At 41.3% G+C, this 17,911-nt stretch overlaps 1 protein-coding gene across 3 annotated transcripts in view; it reads left to right on the forward strand.

The window, feature by feature from the left end:
* ZFC3H1 (zinc finger C3H1-type containing) overlaps nucleotides 1–17,911 on the forward strand; it is a 635,174-nt gene that overhangs the window by 30,834 nt on the left and 586,429 nt on the right. For all 3 annotated transcript variants that reach the window (XM_053716781.1, XM_053716782.1, XM_053716783.1), the window contains exons 7-8: nucleotides 15,961–16,049; nucleotides 16,805–17,008. In XM_053716781.1, coding sequence (XP_053572756.1) covers nucleotides 15,961–16,049; nucleotides 16,805–17,008 — 293 coding nt within the window. The remainder of the gene's footprint in view (nucleotides 1–15,960; nucleotides 16,050–16,804; nucleotides 17,009–17,911) is intronic.

The raw sequence follows: 17,911 nt of genomic DNA on the forward strand, positions 1-17,911 counted from the left end.
TTTCAGAAACTTTGCATTTAAATGCAATAATCTCAACATGTCCACATGCTTCTGGCCAAGTCTGGTTCTCTGTTTGCCGCTATATTTCCTGCAGCAGAGAAAAGGCTGTTGAGGTGTGTAAGTAGGGTTTTGCCAATTTCACCAAAGTGGGATATTTATCTTTGTTAGCTCTTCACCAATGCTGTGTTTTCTACCTTGGCAAGGGGCCTCTCAATAAATTAACCCTTGACTTCATTCTAACATAAAAATATCTTGAATATCTATATGCAATGGTAAATAACCAGCCATAAGGTTAGGGGAAATATCTAGTCCGCTCTAAAAATAACGGATATATACTTATAAAGGTTGAATCTGGTACATATTATCACAATTTATTAAAAATATAAAAAACAAAATCAAAAGCGCCAAGGACTGTATATCAATAACAGGACAAAGCCTTACACATTTATTTATACAGTACATATAATCAGCAATAGCAAGCAATACGCTAATAATTGTGCAAACAGATAATAGTGCACATCAATTTAAATAACTCCCATCAATCTAGGGGCAAGGTGTAAACAACAAGCTTGGCACTATATCATGAAAAGCATAGTTCCAAATCACCAGAATTAATATAAACAAGCCAAATGATGACTATTATATCTGGGTTGCACATAAGCCAGGGGTAGTTGTAAACGTATAATGTCCTGAAAAAGTGAAAGGTAGACATCTGTAGACGTCCTTTAGGCTAAGGACCTAACCATAAAACACAATACCATATGCAGGAGTTCATTGGAGTGAAGCAGCTGGTGTTGTGCACAGACCAACTAATTGCAAACCAACTAATCGATTTTGAGATTCGTTGACAACTATTTTCATAATCGATTATTATTGATTATGACGATTAGTTGTTGCAGCTCTAGACTCGAGGTACGCCCACGGTGGGCGGGGCCTATTTTCGCACACTCAGCAGCGCAGTATTCTTCCGGATCGGCAGCAGGGTCCTGAGGCTCCGGTGGGGCCTAAGTCAGTTTTGCACTCGTTGGGTACAGAGAGACTTGGGAGCGCTTCTTCTGGTGGATCAGTGCGTCCGGGGGCAGGTAGGTGCCGCAGCAGAGGTGAGGTGCAGGGGCCTGAAGTGTGTTAAAAATTGGATTAAAGTTGACAAAAATTGATATAACTTTTCCAAGAACGGAGCAATATTGTTAAGTTAATTTGGGCACATAAGGGTACTTTTTATTGTTGCGAAAGTTGTGTTGACTGATTGCAGCAAAATTGTTGCGCTTTTATTATTTAAAGGCGCAGTACACTTTTTTTAGTTTAATTTTTTTGGCTATGTAATTTGACTTTAGAGCTCAATATATCAAGTAAAGAACGACTATTATTGCTATTGCTAGTCTGTAACATGTCTGAACTTGAGGAAACTACTTGTTCTATGTGTTCAGATGCCATTGTGGAACCCCCTCTTTTTGTCCCTCATGTACTGAAAGGGCCTTACAATGTAAAGAGCAGATTTTCTTTAAAGAAAGTGTGTCTAAGGATGCTTCTCAGTTTGATGAGAATCCAGGTATGCCGCTACTTTCTCCCCAAGCGTCTCAACCTTTAACGCCCACCCAAGCAACGCCGGGTTCTTCAACCGCGTCTACTTCATTTACTCTGCAGGATATGGCTGCAGTTATGTCATCTACCCTTACAGAGGTTTTATCTAAGTTGCCAGTGTTACAGGGCAAACGCAGCAGGACAGAAGTCAATTTGAATACTGCAACCTCTGATGCTTTGTTGGCTGTTGGGAACGTTCAGATTCGGGAAGTATGTTACCTCAGACGGACTCGGACGTCATGTCCTTTAGATTTAAGCTTGAACACCTCCGCCTGTTACTTCGGGAGGTTTTAGCGACTCTGGATGACTGTGACTCTATTGTGGTACCACCAGAGAAATTGTGTAAAATGGACAAATACTTAGAGGTGCCTGATGTTTTTCCGGTTCCTAAGAGAATCTCGGAAATTATTACGTGGGAATGGGAAAGACCGGGTATCCCATTCTCACCTCCTAATTTTAAGAAAATGTATCCCATATCTGACACTGTTCCGGACTCTTGGCAAACAGTCCCTAAGGTTGAGGGAGCTATATCTACCCTGGCTAAGCGTACAACTATTGTTATTGAGGACAGTTGTGCCTTTAAAGACCCTATGGATAAGAAATTGGAGGGTCTTTTAAAAAAGTTATTTATTCATCAGGGTTTCCTTTTACAACCGACAGCCTGCATTGTACCAGTTACCACTGTGGCGGCCTTCTGGTTTTGACGCCTTAGAAGAGTCTCTTAAGACGGAGACTCCTTTTAGAGGAAATTTTAGATAGAATTAAGGCTCTTAAGCTGGCTAATTCTTTTATTACGGATGCTGCCTTTCAGATTGCCAAATTGGCGGCTAAGAATGCCGGATTTGCCATTTTACCGCTTAGAGCATTATGGTTAAAATCTTGGTCTGCTGATGTGTCATCCAAGTCAAAGATTTTGGCTATTCCTATCAAAGGAAAAACCCTATTCGGGCCTGACTTGAAGGAAATAATTTCTGACATTACGGGAGGTAAGGGTCATCTCCTACCTCAGGATGGAACAGCTAAACTGAGGGGTAAACAAAATAATTTTCGTTCATTTCAGAACTTCAAAAGAGTCCCCTCTTCTTCCGCTAAACAGGAAGGGGATTTTGCTCAGACCAAGTCCGTCTGGAGACCCAACCAGGCTTGGAACAAGGGTAAATAACCCAAGAAGCCCGCTGCTGCTACCAAGACAGCATGAAGGGGCAGCCCCCGATCCGGGACCGAATCTAGTAGGGGGCAGACTTTCTCTCTTTGCCCAGGCTTGGGTAATAGATGTTCTGGACCCCTGGACACTGGAAATCGTGTCTCAAGGGTATCAACTGGAATTCAAAAATTCTCTCCCAAGGGGGAGGTTTCTTCTTTCACGATTGTCTGTAGACCAGATAAAAAGAGAGGCGTTCTTACGTTGTGTAAGACGTCTCTACTATGGGAGTAATTCGTCCCGTTCCTATACTGGAACAGGGGCAGGGATTTTACTCAAATCTTTTCGTGGTCCCCCCAAAAAAGGGCACATTTTGACCTATTTTAGATCTAAAGAGTCTAAACAAGTTTCTCAGAGTCCCATCCTTCAAGATGGAGACTATTCAAACAATTCTGCATTGATCCAGGAGGGTCAATATATGACTACCATGGACTTGAAGGATGCATTTCTTCATATTCCTATCCACAAGGATCATCACCAGTTCCTAAGGTTTGCCTTCCTGGTCAAACATTTTCAGTTTGTGGCTCTTCCCTTCGGGTTGGCCACAACACCCAGGATCTTCACGAAGGTTCTAGGGTCACTCAGGACCGTTTGCTCTCCTTCTCCGAGTGATTGCACGGATCAAACAGGAAAAGGCTTCGGTAATTCTAACCGCGCCTGCGTGGCCTTGCAGGACTTGGTATGCCGATCTAGTGGACATGTCCTCTCTGCCGCCGTCGAAGCTTCCATTGAGGCAGGACCTCATTCAGGGGCCCTTCCAACATCCAAATCTAGTTAATCTGCAGCTGACTGCTTGGAGATTGAACGCTTGATTTTATCTAAGCGGGGGTTCTCTGATTCGGTCATTGATACTTTGGTTCAGGCACGTAAGCCTGTCACTAGAAAGATCTACTATACAATATGGCGTAAATATCTTTATTGGTGTGCATCCATGGGCTACTCTTGGAGTAGAGTTAGGATTCCCAGGATTTTATCTTTTCTCCAAGAAGGATTGGAGAAGGGGTTATCATCTAGTTCCTTAAAGGGACAAATTTCTGCTTTGTCGATTTTACTACACAAGCGTTAGGCAGATGTTCCAGACGTTCAGTCTTTTTGTCAGGCTCTGACCAGAATCAAGCCTGTGTTTAGACCAATTGCTCCACCCTGGAGTTTGAATTTAGTTCTTAATGTTCTTCAAGGGGTTCCGTTTGAACCCATGCATTCCATAGATATTAAGTTGTTATCTTGGAAGGTTTTATATTTGGTTGCTATTTCTTGTGCTCGTAGAGTTTCAGAGCTTTCAGCGTTACAATGCAACTCTCCTTATCTTATTTTTCATTCTGATAAGGTGGTTTTACGTACCAAACCTGGTTTTCTTCCTAAGGTTGTTTCTAATAAGAATATTAATCAGGAAATTGTTGTTCCTTCATTGTGTCCTAATCCTCCTAAGAAGGAGCGTTTGTTGCATAACTTGGACGTGGTCCATGCCCTGAAGTTTTACTTGCAGGCGACTAAAGAATTTAGTCAATCATCTTCTTTATTTATTGTTTTTTCTGTAAAGCATAGGGGTCAGAAAGCTACGGCTACCTCTTTCTTTTTGGCTGAAGAGTATCATCCGTCTGGCATATGAGACTGCTGGACAGCAGCCTCCTGAAAGAATTACGGCTCTTTCCACTAGGGCTGTGGCATCCTCACGGGCATTTAAAAATGATGCTTCTGTTGAACAGATTTGCAAGGCTGCAACTTGGTCGTCTCTTCACACTTTTTCCAAATTTTACAAATTTGATACTTTTGCTTCATCTGAAGCTGGTTTTGGGAGAAAGGTTCTTCAGGCAGTGGTGCCTTCTGTTTAGGTTCCTGTCTTGTCCCTCCCTTTCATCCGTGTCCTATAGCTTTGGTATTGTATCCCACAAGTAAGGATGAAATCCGTCATATCTTGTGAAAGAAAAAGGAAACTTATGCTTAACTGATAAATGTATTTCTTTTACTATATGACGAGTCCACGGCCCACCCTGTCATTTAAGACAGGTATTTTTGTTAAACTTCAGCCACCTCTGCACCTTTGGCTTTTCCTTTCTCTTCCTAACTTCGGTCGAATGACTGGAGTAGGAGGGAAGAGAGGAGCTATATATACAGCTCTGCTGTGGTGCTCTTTGCCACTTCCTGCTGACCAGGAAGCGTAATCCCATAAGTAAGGATGAAATCCGTGGACTCGTCATATCGTAAAAGAAATAAATTTATTAGGTAAGCATACATTTTCTTTATTCTTCGGTCGAATGACTGGGGGTTGTGGGAAGGGAAGTGATATTTAACAGCTTTGCTGTGGTGCTCTTTGCCGCCTCCTGCTTGCCAGGAGTGATATTCCCAACAGTAATTAATGATGATACGTGGACTGTGACTTTTTTTTTTTTTTTTTTTTTTTTAAGTAGACAACTCAAGGTATTGATCTAGGCCCATTTTGGTATGTTTCATGCCACCATTTCACCGGCAAGTGCGATCATATAATAAAAATCATTAAATTTTTTACAAACTTTGGGTTTCTCACTGAAGTTAGTTGCATACCTCTTGGGATCCCCTTTGTTCAGAAATAGCAGACATACATGGCTTTACCATTGCTTTTTGGTAATTAGAATGCCGCTAATTGCAGCTGAACACCACGCTTCTATTATTCCTGGCAGTGAAGGGGTTAATTAGGTAGCTTGTAAGGTTAGTTTTTGGGTAGAGATTACCATCCCACTGCCTGATCCCTACTTGAATAGATAAAACGGACATTACCCAAGCGGCTATGGGTAAAGTCCGATGTATGATCATAAATCCCTTTTAGAGTGCGGAGTCACCGCATCAAAAAAAATTATATATATATATATATATATATATATATATATATATATATATATATATATATATATTTATATTTATATATATTGCACAGTAATTCATCTTCACTATCTCTTTTTTTTTTTTTTTTTTTTTTTTTTTTTTTTGCCTCTGCCTGGGGGCGTTCAAGGGGGGCTTCGCCCCCTTTTAAACCTCATTCCTCAAGGTTCACTCGGGGTGGATGCCAGAGGATCGGTGTGGTTCCTTCTTTGAACTCCCCAGACGGAGACAAAAGGATTAGTGTAGATGGGGGAATTACAGTACATCAGGCTTTACCCACAGCAGCTTGGGTAATGTCAGTGTGTGTGTGTATATATATATTAATTAATTAGCCGGTGGCCTAGCACTCCATCCACATAACTGTTTCCAATGCCTGGGTGCAATCCTCAATTAGAATGTATAGAGTACTGGTAAGGAAGGAGGGCACTCACAGGACTTCATACATAGAGTAATCTTTTATTATAGTTCTTAACAAAAGTGCATTGTCAACGTTTCGGCCTTTTCTTAGGCCTTCTTCAAGACAAATTTCATGAACAAAAAAAATAAAATAAAATACATTGCAAATATATGATATCCAAATATACACCGAATCGTGATCCTCCACCAAGACAAACCAAGGTGGCCCAAGTGAAATTTAAAACCGCTTCAATTGAAGCAAAAAATCATGACATTCACCAACCAGGGGAGACGTGAACAGAAGATAAAAGAATATTAAAACAGACAAAAGAAAAGAGAAAGATGAAATGAAGAACAACGAATGATCCAAAATATAGCAAAGAGAATGAGATAATAGCCAACAAAAAGAAAAAGACCCACATATGGAATAACCATAGTCCAATTGGAATATGAGCATCCAGTATAAGTGGTATACTATATGACACCAATTAATAAGCGCATATCAAAATGCACTGATCTAGGAACAAACCGTCATAGCGATAGTTCAACTAACAGGTAAAGTAATTCAGGTAAAGCACGCAACAAGCTCAAACTACTTAAACACACCATATAAATCCTAAATCTATGTTCATCTATTACATATAATCAGGACAATTGAAAATAACTACAGCGGGTGCCATCCACCGGTCATTTACTCTGTTATCACTCTTCTATCAGGCAAAATCGTCACAGCGGTGCACACCATATCAACCAGGATCTGTCATACAGTGACAGCAATAGTGTAAATGGCAACCACAAACCGCTGATTAACAGACCCACAAGGCAGCCTTATATATCTCACCGCAATATTTACAACTGCTCAGCTCGCAATCAAGTACACATACCAATCCGTGCAATATTTCACAAAGTGATTAGCCAACCCGCATGCTGCCGCTATACATCAATACTAAAAAGGCTCACCAATCAAAGACATGTAAATACAAGTATTATCATAGCCTTAGACCGCGGCGCAGCCCATATAGCAACCATCATCATATGCGTGTAAAGTAGAAGAAAAACCTCCTGGGCCATGGCCCTTCTTACCTGAGCTCGTGCGGAACACAGCGTCCGCGTTACACTCCTAGAACGACTGAGACATTAGTGAAAAAACAGCCGCCAAATACGCCCTTAAAAAAGGGCGAGCGCGCCCCCCGCAAAGGCCAATCAAAACACGCGCCGCTGACACACCTCAGCTGGTCGCGCAACAGAGGCAAATGCATAACAGACCATACTACGCGTGTGACAGGTGGATAACCCAATTCAGTTCATAGCCGCAAGTGCCGGCCCCATAGCCCAGATCGTAAAAAGAAACAAAGCCCAATATGGATATGTAACAGACCTCAGTACACCATTCATGGTGTAAGGTCATGTCCCAGCCGCCAAAGACAGAAGGGCCCGGTATTCGTTATATTAAGGGCAGTGATGCAACCCACGGCTGGGAATATATCCCAATGAAAGAAACCAAAATGTTGGTAAAGGCAAAATATTGAACATACAGCCGCCACACCAGTGGCATATCCCATCAAACAGAGTATTACCGTGCAAAAACACACCATGGGACCCCTGGATCACGAAACAGGAGGTCAGATGGCTATGACATTTAAGGTTAAACATACGGGGAGTAGCATGGGGGAAGAAAAACACCAGCCCATCATACACATCCATATCCAAAAGTGGGGAAAAAAAACAAAAAGCAAACAAACATTGTACCTAGTGATCAGAATGATCTGTAGAACTAACCAATCATAGCATAACTATGTAGTATACCTATGCGCCTAGGGGTCATGAGCTAATTCAACCAGTCCGTGAGAGGTAGTAATAGAACACCCCAAGTGGGGGCCTAGGGATAGCAGGAAACCACGTAAATCTAATACCCACAGCAAGTGTGCCCAGAGTGAAAAAGACATCAAAGAGGAAAACAAGCAGTATCAAAAGAATAAAGCATAGTCAATACTGGCATTTAAGCCATTTGGAGCAAGAGTGTTTAATCTATGGATCCATCTTGCTTCACTCCTGAGGAGTTCAGAGTTTCTGTCACCCCCCCGTTTCAAGGGTGCCACCCTATCGATGAGCATAGCCCTGAGGGTGGATACAGCATGGCGTTGCTCCAGAAAATGTCTTGCCACAGGCTGGTCCGAGTGGCCATCTTTTAAGGCCGCTCTAATAGCGCTCTTATGATTGGCGAGTCTCTCTCGAAACGGGGTGATGGTTTTGCCTACATAGAACCGTCCACATGGACAGGACAGTAGATAAACCACGAAATCAGATGTGCACGTTAGTCTGTGCCTTATTGCAAGGCTCTTATTGGTGGTGGGATGATGAAATCGTTCTCCTGTGATAAGGGAGCTGCAAGTCACGCAACTCCCGCACTTATAACATCCATTCTTAAGAGGTTTTAGCCACGTTTTCTCTTTCTTCCAAGGGTCAGTTCTCATCAAATGTGATTTGAGGCTTCTTCCACTTTTGTGTACCACCCTGGGAGGGGTTTTTTCTTTGAACGGTAGTGATTTATCTCCACTTATGAGCGGCCAGTTCTTATAGATCACCTTCCGCAATGCACCTGTGGCCGGAGTAAACCTGGTCACCAGGTTCAGGGTCAGTTCATCTTTGGTAGGGTCTCTACCCAATCCTCTGGCTACTAAACAACTTCGTTCCTGCTGTTTCACTTCTTCAAGGGTTTTTTGCACCATCAGCTGATTATAGCCTCTATTGAGGAATTTTGTTTTCATCTCCTCAAGCTGGTGTAACATCATTTCATGGTCGGAGTTGTTGCGTATAACACGCATCAATTGGGACTTGACGATTCCCTTCTTGAGTTGAGGAGGGTGGTAACTGGTGAATTGTAGTAGTGTGTTTCTATCTGTGGGCTTGGAATATAAGGTCGTATTCAGTTTACATTCCCCAGCTCCCTCTGATTTAAAAATGCATAGGTCAAGAAAGTGTATCTTATCACGGCTGATCTCATGCTTGAACTTAACTGGGATCAGAAAGTCATTGAGTGATTCAATCCACCTCTCCAGATCTCCTATTGTTCCACCCCAGATGACCAGCAGGTCATCAATATACCTGCGGTATAGTAATACATTTGGATTATCTTGGCTGAACACGTATTCCTCTTCGAACCATGACATAAACAGGTTCGCATAAGATGGGGCCAAGCTGGACCCCATAGCCGTCCCTACGATCTGAAGATGGAAGTGCTCCTCAAATCGAAAATAGTTGTGTGTCAAGCACATCAACAACCAGTCCAGTAAGATTTCAACAGGGGGGCCCAGATATTCATCTGATTTCATCAGTGACTGTCTTACAGCCTCCACACCAAGATCATGTGGGACGATGGTGTAGAGGCTGTTGGCGTCGAGTGTAACAAGATAGCATTCAGCCGGAAATTATCTCTCCAGAAGTAGATTGATGTGTTGGTTCGAATCTTGTAGGAAAGCCCTTGTGTTCTTTACAATCCCCTGAAGGTGAAAGTCAATACATTTCGCCAGATTCTGGAACAATGATCCCACCGCTGATACAATAGGTCGCCCAGGTGGTTTACATGCATCCTTGTGGATTTTTGGGATCAAATAAATAATTGGGTACCTGGGAAAAGTTGGTACCAAAAAATCCCACGTCTGTTCAATGTAGCCCCCATTCAGGGCAAAAGTTAGACTGTCTTCTAGCTTTCTTTTGTAAGTCAAGGTAGGATTGGCGGTCAGCCTTTTGTAGGTGGTGTTATCATTCAATTGTCCCAGTAATTCGTCTCTATAATACTGGTAGTCCAGGATAACAATGGCACCCCCCTTGTCCGCTGGTCTAATCACTACGGAATCATCTTTCTTCAATCTTTGTAGGGCTGCCCATTCCTGTTTTTCAAGATTTGTTCTACATGTGCCCATATCACCAAGTTCATTGGAAATCTGCCGAGAGCAGACACTAGTGAATGTCTTAATAGTAGGATGCGTGTTCTTGGGTTCGAACCCAGATTTTATCATAAATCTATTGTCGCCATCCAATGGCCTGGAGTTCTTGAAATGGTTCTTAATCGTCAATGTTCTTTGCAGGCGGTGTATGTCCACCAAGTTGTCAAAAATATCCACACGTGGTGTGGGTACATAGCTTAAACCCTTGCTGAGTAATTTGATCTCATCTTCATCCATGGGTCTATTACTTATGTTAATCACTACGTTTTCCATATCCATTAGTTTTTTCGCTGTTTTTTTCCACCACCCGTCCCTTCTAATGTACGGTCTGTGTCTGGGACGGGTGGTTTGCCGATGATTGTGGTTTGTTCTTTGATCTTGTCTTAACCTGTATCTGATTTCACAGCATTGAGGTTACTGGTAGAAGACTCGGCTTCACTGGAGTCTCCCCCGCTGGTGTCCACAGTGTTAGCCAGAGTGCGGGGTCTGCGGTCATTCCTTCTTTGTCTAAAAGGGGCATTTCTGCCTGATAGCCATTGATAGACTCTTCTTTCACGATAGTCCATCTCCACAGTGGCTAATTTCTTATTCTTAAAGTTGATTAGATCTTTTCTGTATTTATCCACCTGTGATGCCAGCTTACCCAGCCAATCCTCGGTCTCATCCTCTTTCAGTACTCGTTCCTTATCCTTCTGTACAGTAATTCATCTACCACAGTGGCCTTGAGTCTTGCCACCTCCTCTATTACGAGCAATACCCAATTGAGGGAGCACTTATTGGCGATCTGGCACCATTTTCGACAGAATTCGGTGTTACTCCTGCCAATTGTGGGTGAATTTTTTACCCTAAATCCCCGCGGGATCATTTTTCCTTTTATAGTAATCAGTCAGATAGCTGACGTGTAGCCTGTAGTCAACTTCTTTTCTTTTAAGATTTAATAATTTGTAGTATATGTTAATAGGTACCTCATCGATCCCATCTGGTTCACAGAATCTGGGAATCTGGCGAAATGTATTGACTTTCACCTTCAGGGGATTGTAAAGAACACAAGGGCTTTCCTACAAGATTCGATCCAACTCATCAATCTACTTCTGGAGAGATCCTTTCCGGCTGAATGCTATCTTGTTACACTCGACGTCAACAGCCTCTACACCATCATTCCACATGATCTTGGTGTGGAGGCTGTAAGACAGTCACTGATGAAATCAGATCAATATCTGGGCCCCCCTGTTGAAATCTTACTGGACTGGTTGTTGATGTGCTTGACACACAACTATTTTCGATTTGAGGAGCACTTCTATCTTCAGATCGTAGGGACGGCTATGGGGTCCAGCTTGGCCCCATCTTATGCGAACCTGTTTATGTCATGGTTCGAAGAGGAATACGTGTTCAGCCAAGATGATCCAAATGTATTACTATACCGCAGGTATATTGATGACCTGCTGGTCATCTGGGGTGGAACAATAGGAGATAGGAGATCTGGAGAGGTGGATTGAATCACTCAATGACTTTCTGATCCCAGTTAAGTTCAAGCATGAGATCAGCCGTGATAAGATACACTTTCTTGACCTATGCATTTTTAAATCAGAGGGAGCTGGGGAATGTAAACTGAATATGACCTTATATTCCAAGCCCACAGATAGAAACACACTACTACAATTCACCAGTTACCACCCTCCTCAACTCAAGAAGGGAATCGTCAAGTCCCAATTGATGCGTGTTATACGCAACAACTCCGACCATGAAATGTTACACCAGCTTGAGGAGATGAAAACAAAATTCCTCAATAGAGGCTATAATCCGCTGATGGTGCAAAAAACCCTCGAAGAAGTGAAACAGCAGGAACGAAGTTGTTTAGTAGCCAGAGGATTGGGTAGAGACCCTACCAAAGATGAACTGACCCTGAACCTGGTGACCAGGTTTACTCCGGCCACAGGTGCATTGCGGAAGGTGATCTATAAGAACTGGCTGCTCATAAGTGGAGATAAATCACTACCGTTCAAAGAAAAACTCCCTCCCAGGGTGGTACACAAAAGTGGAAGAAGCCTCAAATCACATTTGATGAGAACTGACCCTTGGAAGAAAGAGAAAACGTGGCTAAAACCTCTTAAGAATGGATGTTATAAGTGCGGGAGTTGCGTGACTTGCAGCTCCCTTATCACAGGAGAACGATTTCATCATCCCACCACCAATAAGAGCCTTGCAATAAGGCACAGACTAACGTGCACAGACTAACGTGCACATCTGATTTCGTGGTTTATCTACTGTCCTGTCCATGTGGACGGTTCTATGTAGGCAAAACCATCACCCCGTTTCGAGAGAGACTCGCCAATCATAAGAGCGCTATTAGAGCGGCCTTAAAAGATGGCCACTCGGACCAGCCTGTGGCAAGACATTTTCTGGAGCAACGCCATGCTGTATCCACCCTCAGGGCTATGCTCATCGATAGGGTGGCACCCTTGAAACGGGGGGGTGACAGAAACTCTGAACTCCTCAGGAGTGAAGCAAGATGGATCCATAGATTAAACACTCTTGCTCCAAATGGCTTAAATGCCAGTATTGACTATGCTTTATTCTTTTGATACTGCTTGTTTTCCTCTTTGATGTCTTTTTCACTCTGGGCACACTTGCTGTGGGTATTAGATTTACGTGGTTTCCTGCTATCCCTAGGCCCCCACTTGGGGTGTTCTATTACTACCTCTCACGGACTGGTTGAATTAGCTCATGACCCCTAGGCGCATAGGTATACTACATAGTTATGCTATGATTGGTTAGTTCTACAGATCATTCTGATCACTAGGTACAATGTTTTTTTTTTTTTTTTTTTCCCCACTTTTGGATATGGATGTGTATGATAGGCTGGTGTGTTTTTTTTACCCCATGCTACTCCCCGTATGTTTAACCTTAAATGTCATAGCCATCTGACCTGTTTCGTGATCCAGGGGTCCCATGGTGTGTTTTTGCACGGTAATACTCTGTTTGATGGGATTTGCCACTGGTGTGGCGGCTATATGTTCAATATTTTGCCTTTACCAACATTTTGGTTTCTTTAATTGGGATATATTCCCAGCCGTGGGTTGCATCACTGCCCTTAATATAACGAATACCGGGCCCTTCTGTCTTTGGCGGCTGGGACATGACCTTACACCATGAATGGTGTACTGAGGTCTGTTACATATCCATATTGGGCTTTGTTTCTTTTTACGATCTGGGCTATGGGGCCGGCACTTGCGGCTATGAACTGAATTGGGTTATCCACCTGTCACACGCGTAGTATGGTCTGTTATGCATTTGCCTCTGTTGCGCGACCAGCTGAGGTGTGTCAGCGGCGCGTGTTTTGATTGGCCTTTGCGGGGGGCGCGCTCGCCCTTTTTTAAGGGCGTATTTGGCGGCTGTTTTTTCACTAATGTCTCAGTCGTTCTAGGAGTGTAACGCGGACGCTGTGTTCCGCACGAGCTCAGGTAAGAAGGGCCATGGCCCAGGAGGTTTTTCTTCTACTTTACACGCATATGATGATGGTTGCTATATGGGCTGCGCCGCGGTCTAAGGCTATGATAATACTTGTATTTACATGTCTTTGATTGGTGAGCCTTTTTAGTATTGATGTATAGCGGCAGCATGCGGGTTGGCTAATCACTTTGTGAAATATTGCACGGATTGGTATGTGTACTTGATTGCGAGCTGAGCAGTTGTAAATATTGCGGTGAGATATATAAGGCTGCCTTGTGGGTCTGTTAATCAGCGGTTTGTGGTTGCCATTTACACTATTGCTGTCACTGTATGACAGATCCTGGTTGATATGGTGTGCACCGCTGTGACGATTTTGCCTGATAGAAGAGTGATAACAGAGTAAATGACCGGTGGATGGCACCCGCTGTAGTTATTTTCAATTGTCCTGATTATATGTAATAGATGAACATAGATTTAGGATTTATATGGTGTGTTTAAGTAGTTTGAGCTTGTTGCGTGCTTTACCTGAATTACTTTACCTGTTAGTTGAACTATCGCTATGACGGTTTGTTCCTAGATCAGTGCATTTTGATATGCGCTTAGTAATTGGTGTCATATAGTATACCACTTATACTGGATGCTCATATTCCAATTGGACTATGGTTATTCCATATGTGGGTCTTTTTCTTTTTGTTGGCTATTATCTCATTCTCTTTGCTATATTTTGGATCATTCGTTGTTCTTCATTTCATCTTTCTCTTTTCTTTTGTCTGTTTTAATATTCTTTTATCTTCTGTTCACGTCTCACCTGGTTGGTGAATGTCATGATTTTTTGCTTCAATTGAAGCGGTTTTAAATTTCACTTGGGCCACCTTGGTTTGTCTTGGTGGAGGATCACGATTCGGTGTATATTTGGATATCATATATTTGCAATGTATATTTTATTTTTTTGTTCATGTTTTTAGATCATGAAATTTGTCTTGAAGAAGGCCTAAGAAAAGGTATGTATGAAGTCCTGTGAGTGCCCTCCTTCCTTACCAGTACTATATATATATATATATATATATATATATATATATATATATATATATATATATATATATATATATATATATATATATATATATATATAATGTATATACAGGGCTCAACATTTCCACTTTTTACTAGCCATTGGCGAGTGAAAAATGTTATGGTGGCGAGTGAAAGTGAGTGATTGTTGAATCAACATTCACTAACTGTCCAAAGCTTGGGGTCGAGTTGTAAGTATCAAAGTTATTGTCATTTGCAATATGTACACTCCTATTGCAGCATTGACAAACAGATTTTGGGCTATGTGCTAAAAATATTTTCTGAAAGGATATTATATATCCTATAAAGGGAAAGGATATGTTATTCCTCTAGGTTTGTAGGATCACCATTAGTGCTTAGACTGAGTGGGTAAACAAGGGCAGAGAGAGAGATTGGAGAGGAAAAGAAAAAGTGGAGCTTTATGAGAGTGGTAAAAAAAGACTAAAGAGATATGAGATAGGGGAAAGAGTGTAAAGAGAAGATATGGCCTAAGAGATAAGGGAGAGGGTAAAAAGAGAGTGAGGAGAGAGAGATGAGTATTAAAAGAAAATCTCCAGGTCTGCTAAAACCTTCCATGACTGTCAGCACTCTTTTTCCATTCTCTCACTTCAACAACTTCCTATTTCTTTCCAGCTGTTGTCTTGTCCATAACCACCAAGTTCATGTTGCTAACTGCTATGCACTTATTTTTGTTAATCTATTGCTGTATGTAGCGTTATTTAATTTGTTACGGTAAAAAATATTACATTACTGCACGATAATGTGTTTCACAATGGCTAAACATATGCAAAGAGGGGGTGGAATAGTGAGTTTGGTATGACCAGGTAGTGGGTAGGATCAGAAGTGGCGAGTAACATTTTGTCCTGGCTAGTAGCTTACAACCTGAAATTTTGAGGTATGTATATCTATATATGTATGTGTGTGTGTATGTATATATGTATGTAATATTGTTTCTGCAGTGTAGGGCCATCCACCTACCTCCCCCCCTCTGTTGCTGGACTGCCCAAACGTCTCCGTTTCCTTCCCACACCTCGCACCAGCAGATGATCGTTACAGACAGTCTGATCTGCCTTCATATGTAACTGATCGTGTTCCGGTTCCATATGCAGCCAGATTCCTGGAGCTCAGGAACTCCAGCTTTTACCTGTAACTTTATAGCCAGGACTGCTGGAGTCTCCTGCAGCTCTGTAGTGTATAACTGTCATGTAGAACAATAAGTAAAGTATTGCATTATATATATATATGAGAGAGAGATTTCAAAGGCTTTTTTTCAGTTTAAAAGAGTAATATCTTTAAAACTTTGCCTTTGTCAGGCATTTTGTACAATCTCTTTGTTTTTTGTTTTTAATTGTGTATTTGTTACATTCTTCATTATGCAGATATCTCTGTAACGAGAAAAATTTGAGAGCAAAATATTAATTTCTATTTAGTGTTTAGCTGAACCTGTTTTAATTTTAGGGGCGTCACCTGCACAGCTACCTTATTCCAGTGATTCTTCGGTTCCTTCAGTTTTGTGTGTAACTGACCAATTCCATTCTGAAACATGGGTAAGTGCAATATTGATTTATAAGGTTCAAAAGCTTCTTTTTCATCTAGTTTATAGGTTTCCTGTTTAGAATTTTCAATGAGAATAGAGATTAACTGAAATGTCCGTGCACCACATGGTTAGCGGTTTCACCTAACATGGTATATGGACTCTGATTCATGAAATACCATAAAACCATAATGTCCCAGGAAACAATACCCTATAGGCTCAATATAGCAGCATCAGTTATTATGGCTGAGGTATGGATATCATGATTCCAGTATCTGTAGCATTTTCTAATGTCCAGTGTGATAACTGTAGCCAAAACTTTGATAGGCGGTGTTACTGGTTGTGTTATTGCTGCTACACAGAGTTGTCCCTGCACCAATGCATGATGTTATTGCGATCAGTGTTTCTGTGAGGATACTTTTTTACGGATTCCCTTCATCACATCTCTGAAAAAAATAAATTATGAGGGAGAATGGGTTTTATGTAAATATGCTTGTGTAACTGGTATGCAAATGGTTTTTGAGTTTTCTTCAAGATGAAGGCTTTATGAAGTTCTAGCCCTAAAAATTGTTGTACTAGTCTGTAATCTCTAAACAAATATTCATCATTTTAGGATAGCAAAATAGTCTATTAAATCATTCTCTGAGCTGGATTTTCAGTATCCTTAAGAATTATTTTTATCACTTTAGTGGTTGTGAAATACCTTTTTTCCAGTAATTGTCTATCTTCTCATTGGTGCTGCCTTTTTTTTTTTTCCCCCCCCCCCAGCTTTCTCATTCAGGGATCACTTTATATGAAAATATCCTATCTTGTGGTACTCCTGATACACCTCTCCCACCTCCCCCACTCCCACCAGAAGAACCAGAACAGCCCCCTAAACCTCCCTTTGCAGATGAAGAGGAGGAAGAAGAAATGCTCCTACGTGAAGAGCTACTGAAATCTTTAGCGACTAAAAGGACAAGCAAACCAGAGGTATATTTGCATTTCCTATTTTTGTGCTTCAAAGGTGTAATTTTGAATGGCCTTTTATTGCAATTTATTGCATTAGTCTCTGATACTCAATGGGCCATTCATGTATCTGTTATTGTAATTCTCTTATTCCATGTTGCTATAATGTTTGCTAAAGATTATTAGTTACATTTTTAGTTGTAACATTTGTCTAATCAATGTAGTTCTGTTTCTGTGACGCTTGGAGTGAAACTGGTTGTGTATAAATATCTAGAAAACTGCATTTCAAGCGTCTGTTGTATGCATACAGTAAATTTATGTAGTTTAACAAGTATAATGCATGTCCCAAGCATTAAATTTCCATTTAGCGTAATAGTAAAGTGTTCCTATTGGCCTAGAGAAGATTGTCTGTCTGTACAATTTATCTTTACAGTTAAAGGACCACTAAATGCAGTAGACAAATGCACAATGATTTAATACCTACTCTGTATTTCAAATAAGCAGATTTTTTTTCTTCCATTTTTCTGGCCCCCTGTATCATGTGACAAACATCAGCCAATCGCAGACTAGTATACATATACCCTGTGAGCTTGTGCACATGCTCAGTAGGATTTTGTTCCCCAGAAAGTGTGGATATAAAAAGACTGCAAAATTTGATAATGGAATTAAATTGGAAAGTGTCTTAAAACTGTATGCTCTTTCTGAATTATAAGTTCAGTTTGAGCTGAGTGTGCCTTTAAAGAAGTGAAAAATGTTGCCAAAGATTTGCATATTCCACATGTATCTCCATTCATCTTTGCATATAATCCTTTCATCATTGTCTTCTGAAAAGTTTAGCAATTTCACAGATTTATTTTTTTTGTATCTAACTAAAGAGAGGCGTTCTTACGCTGTGTTTGAGACCTTTCTGACTTGGGAGTGATAGTT

This window comes from Bombina bombina, chromosome 6 (genome assembly GCF_027579735.1).
Source record: "Bombina bombina isolate aBomBom1 chromosome 6, aBomBom1.pri, whole genome shotgun sequence".
Taxonomy (NCBI): Eukaryota; Metazoa; Chordata; class Amphibia; order Anura; family Bombinatoridae; genus Bombina; species Bombina bombina.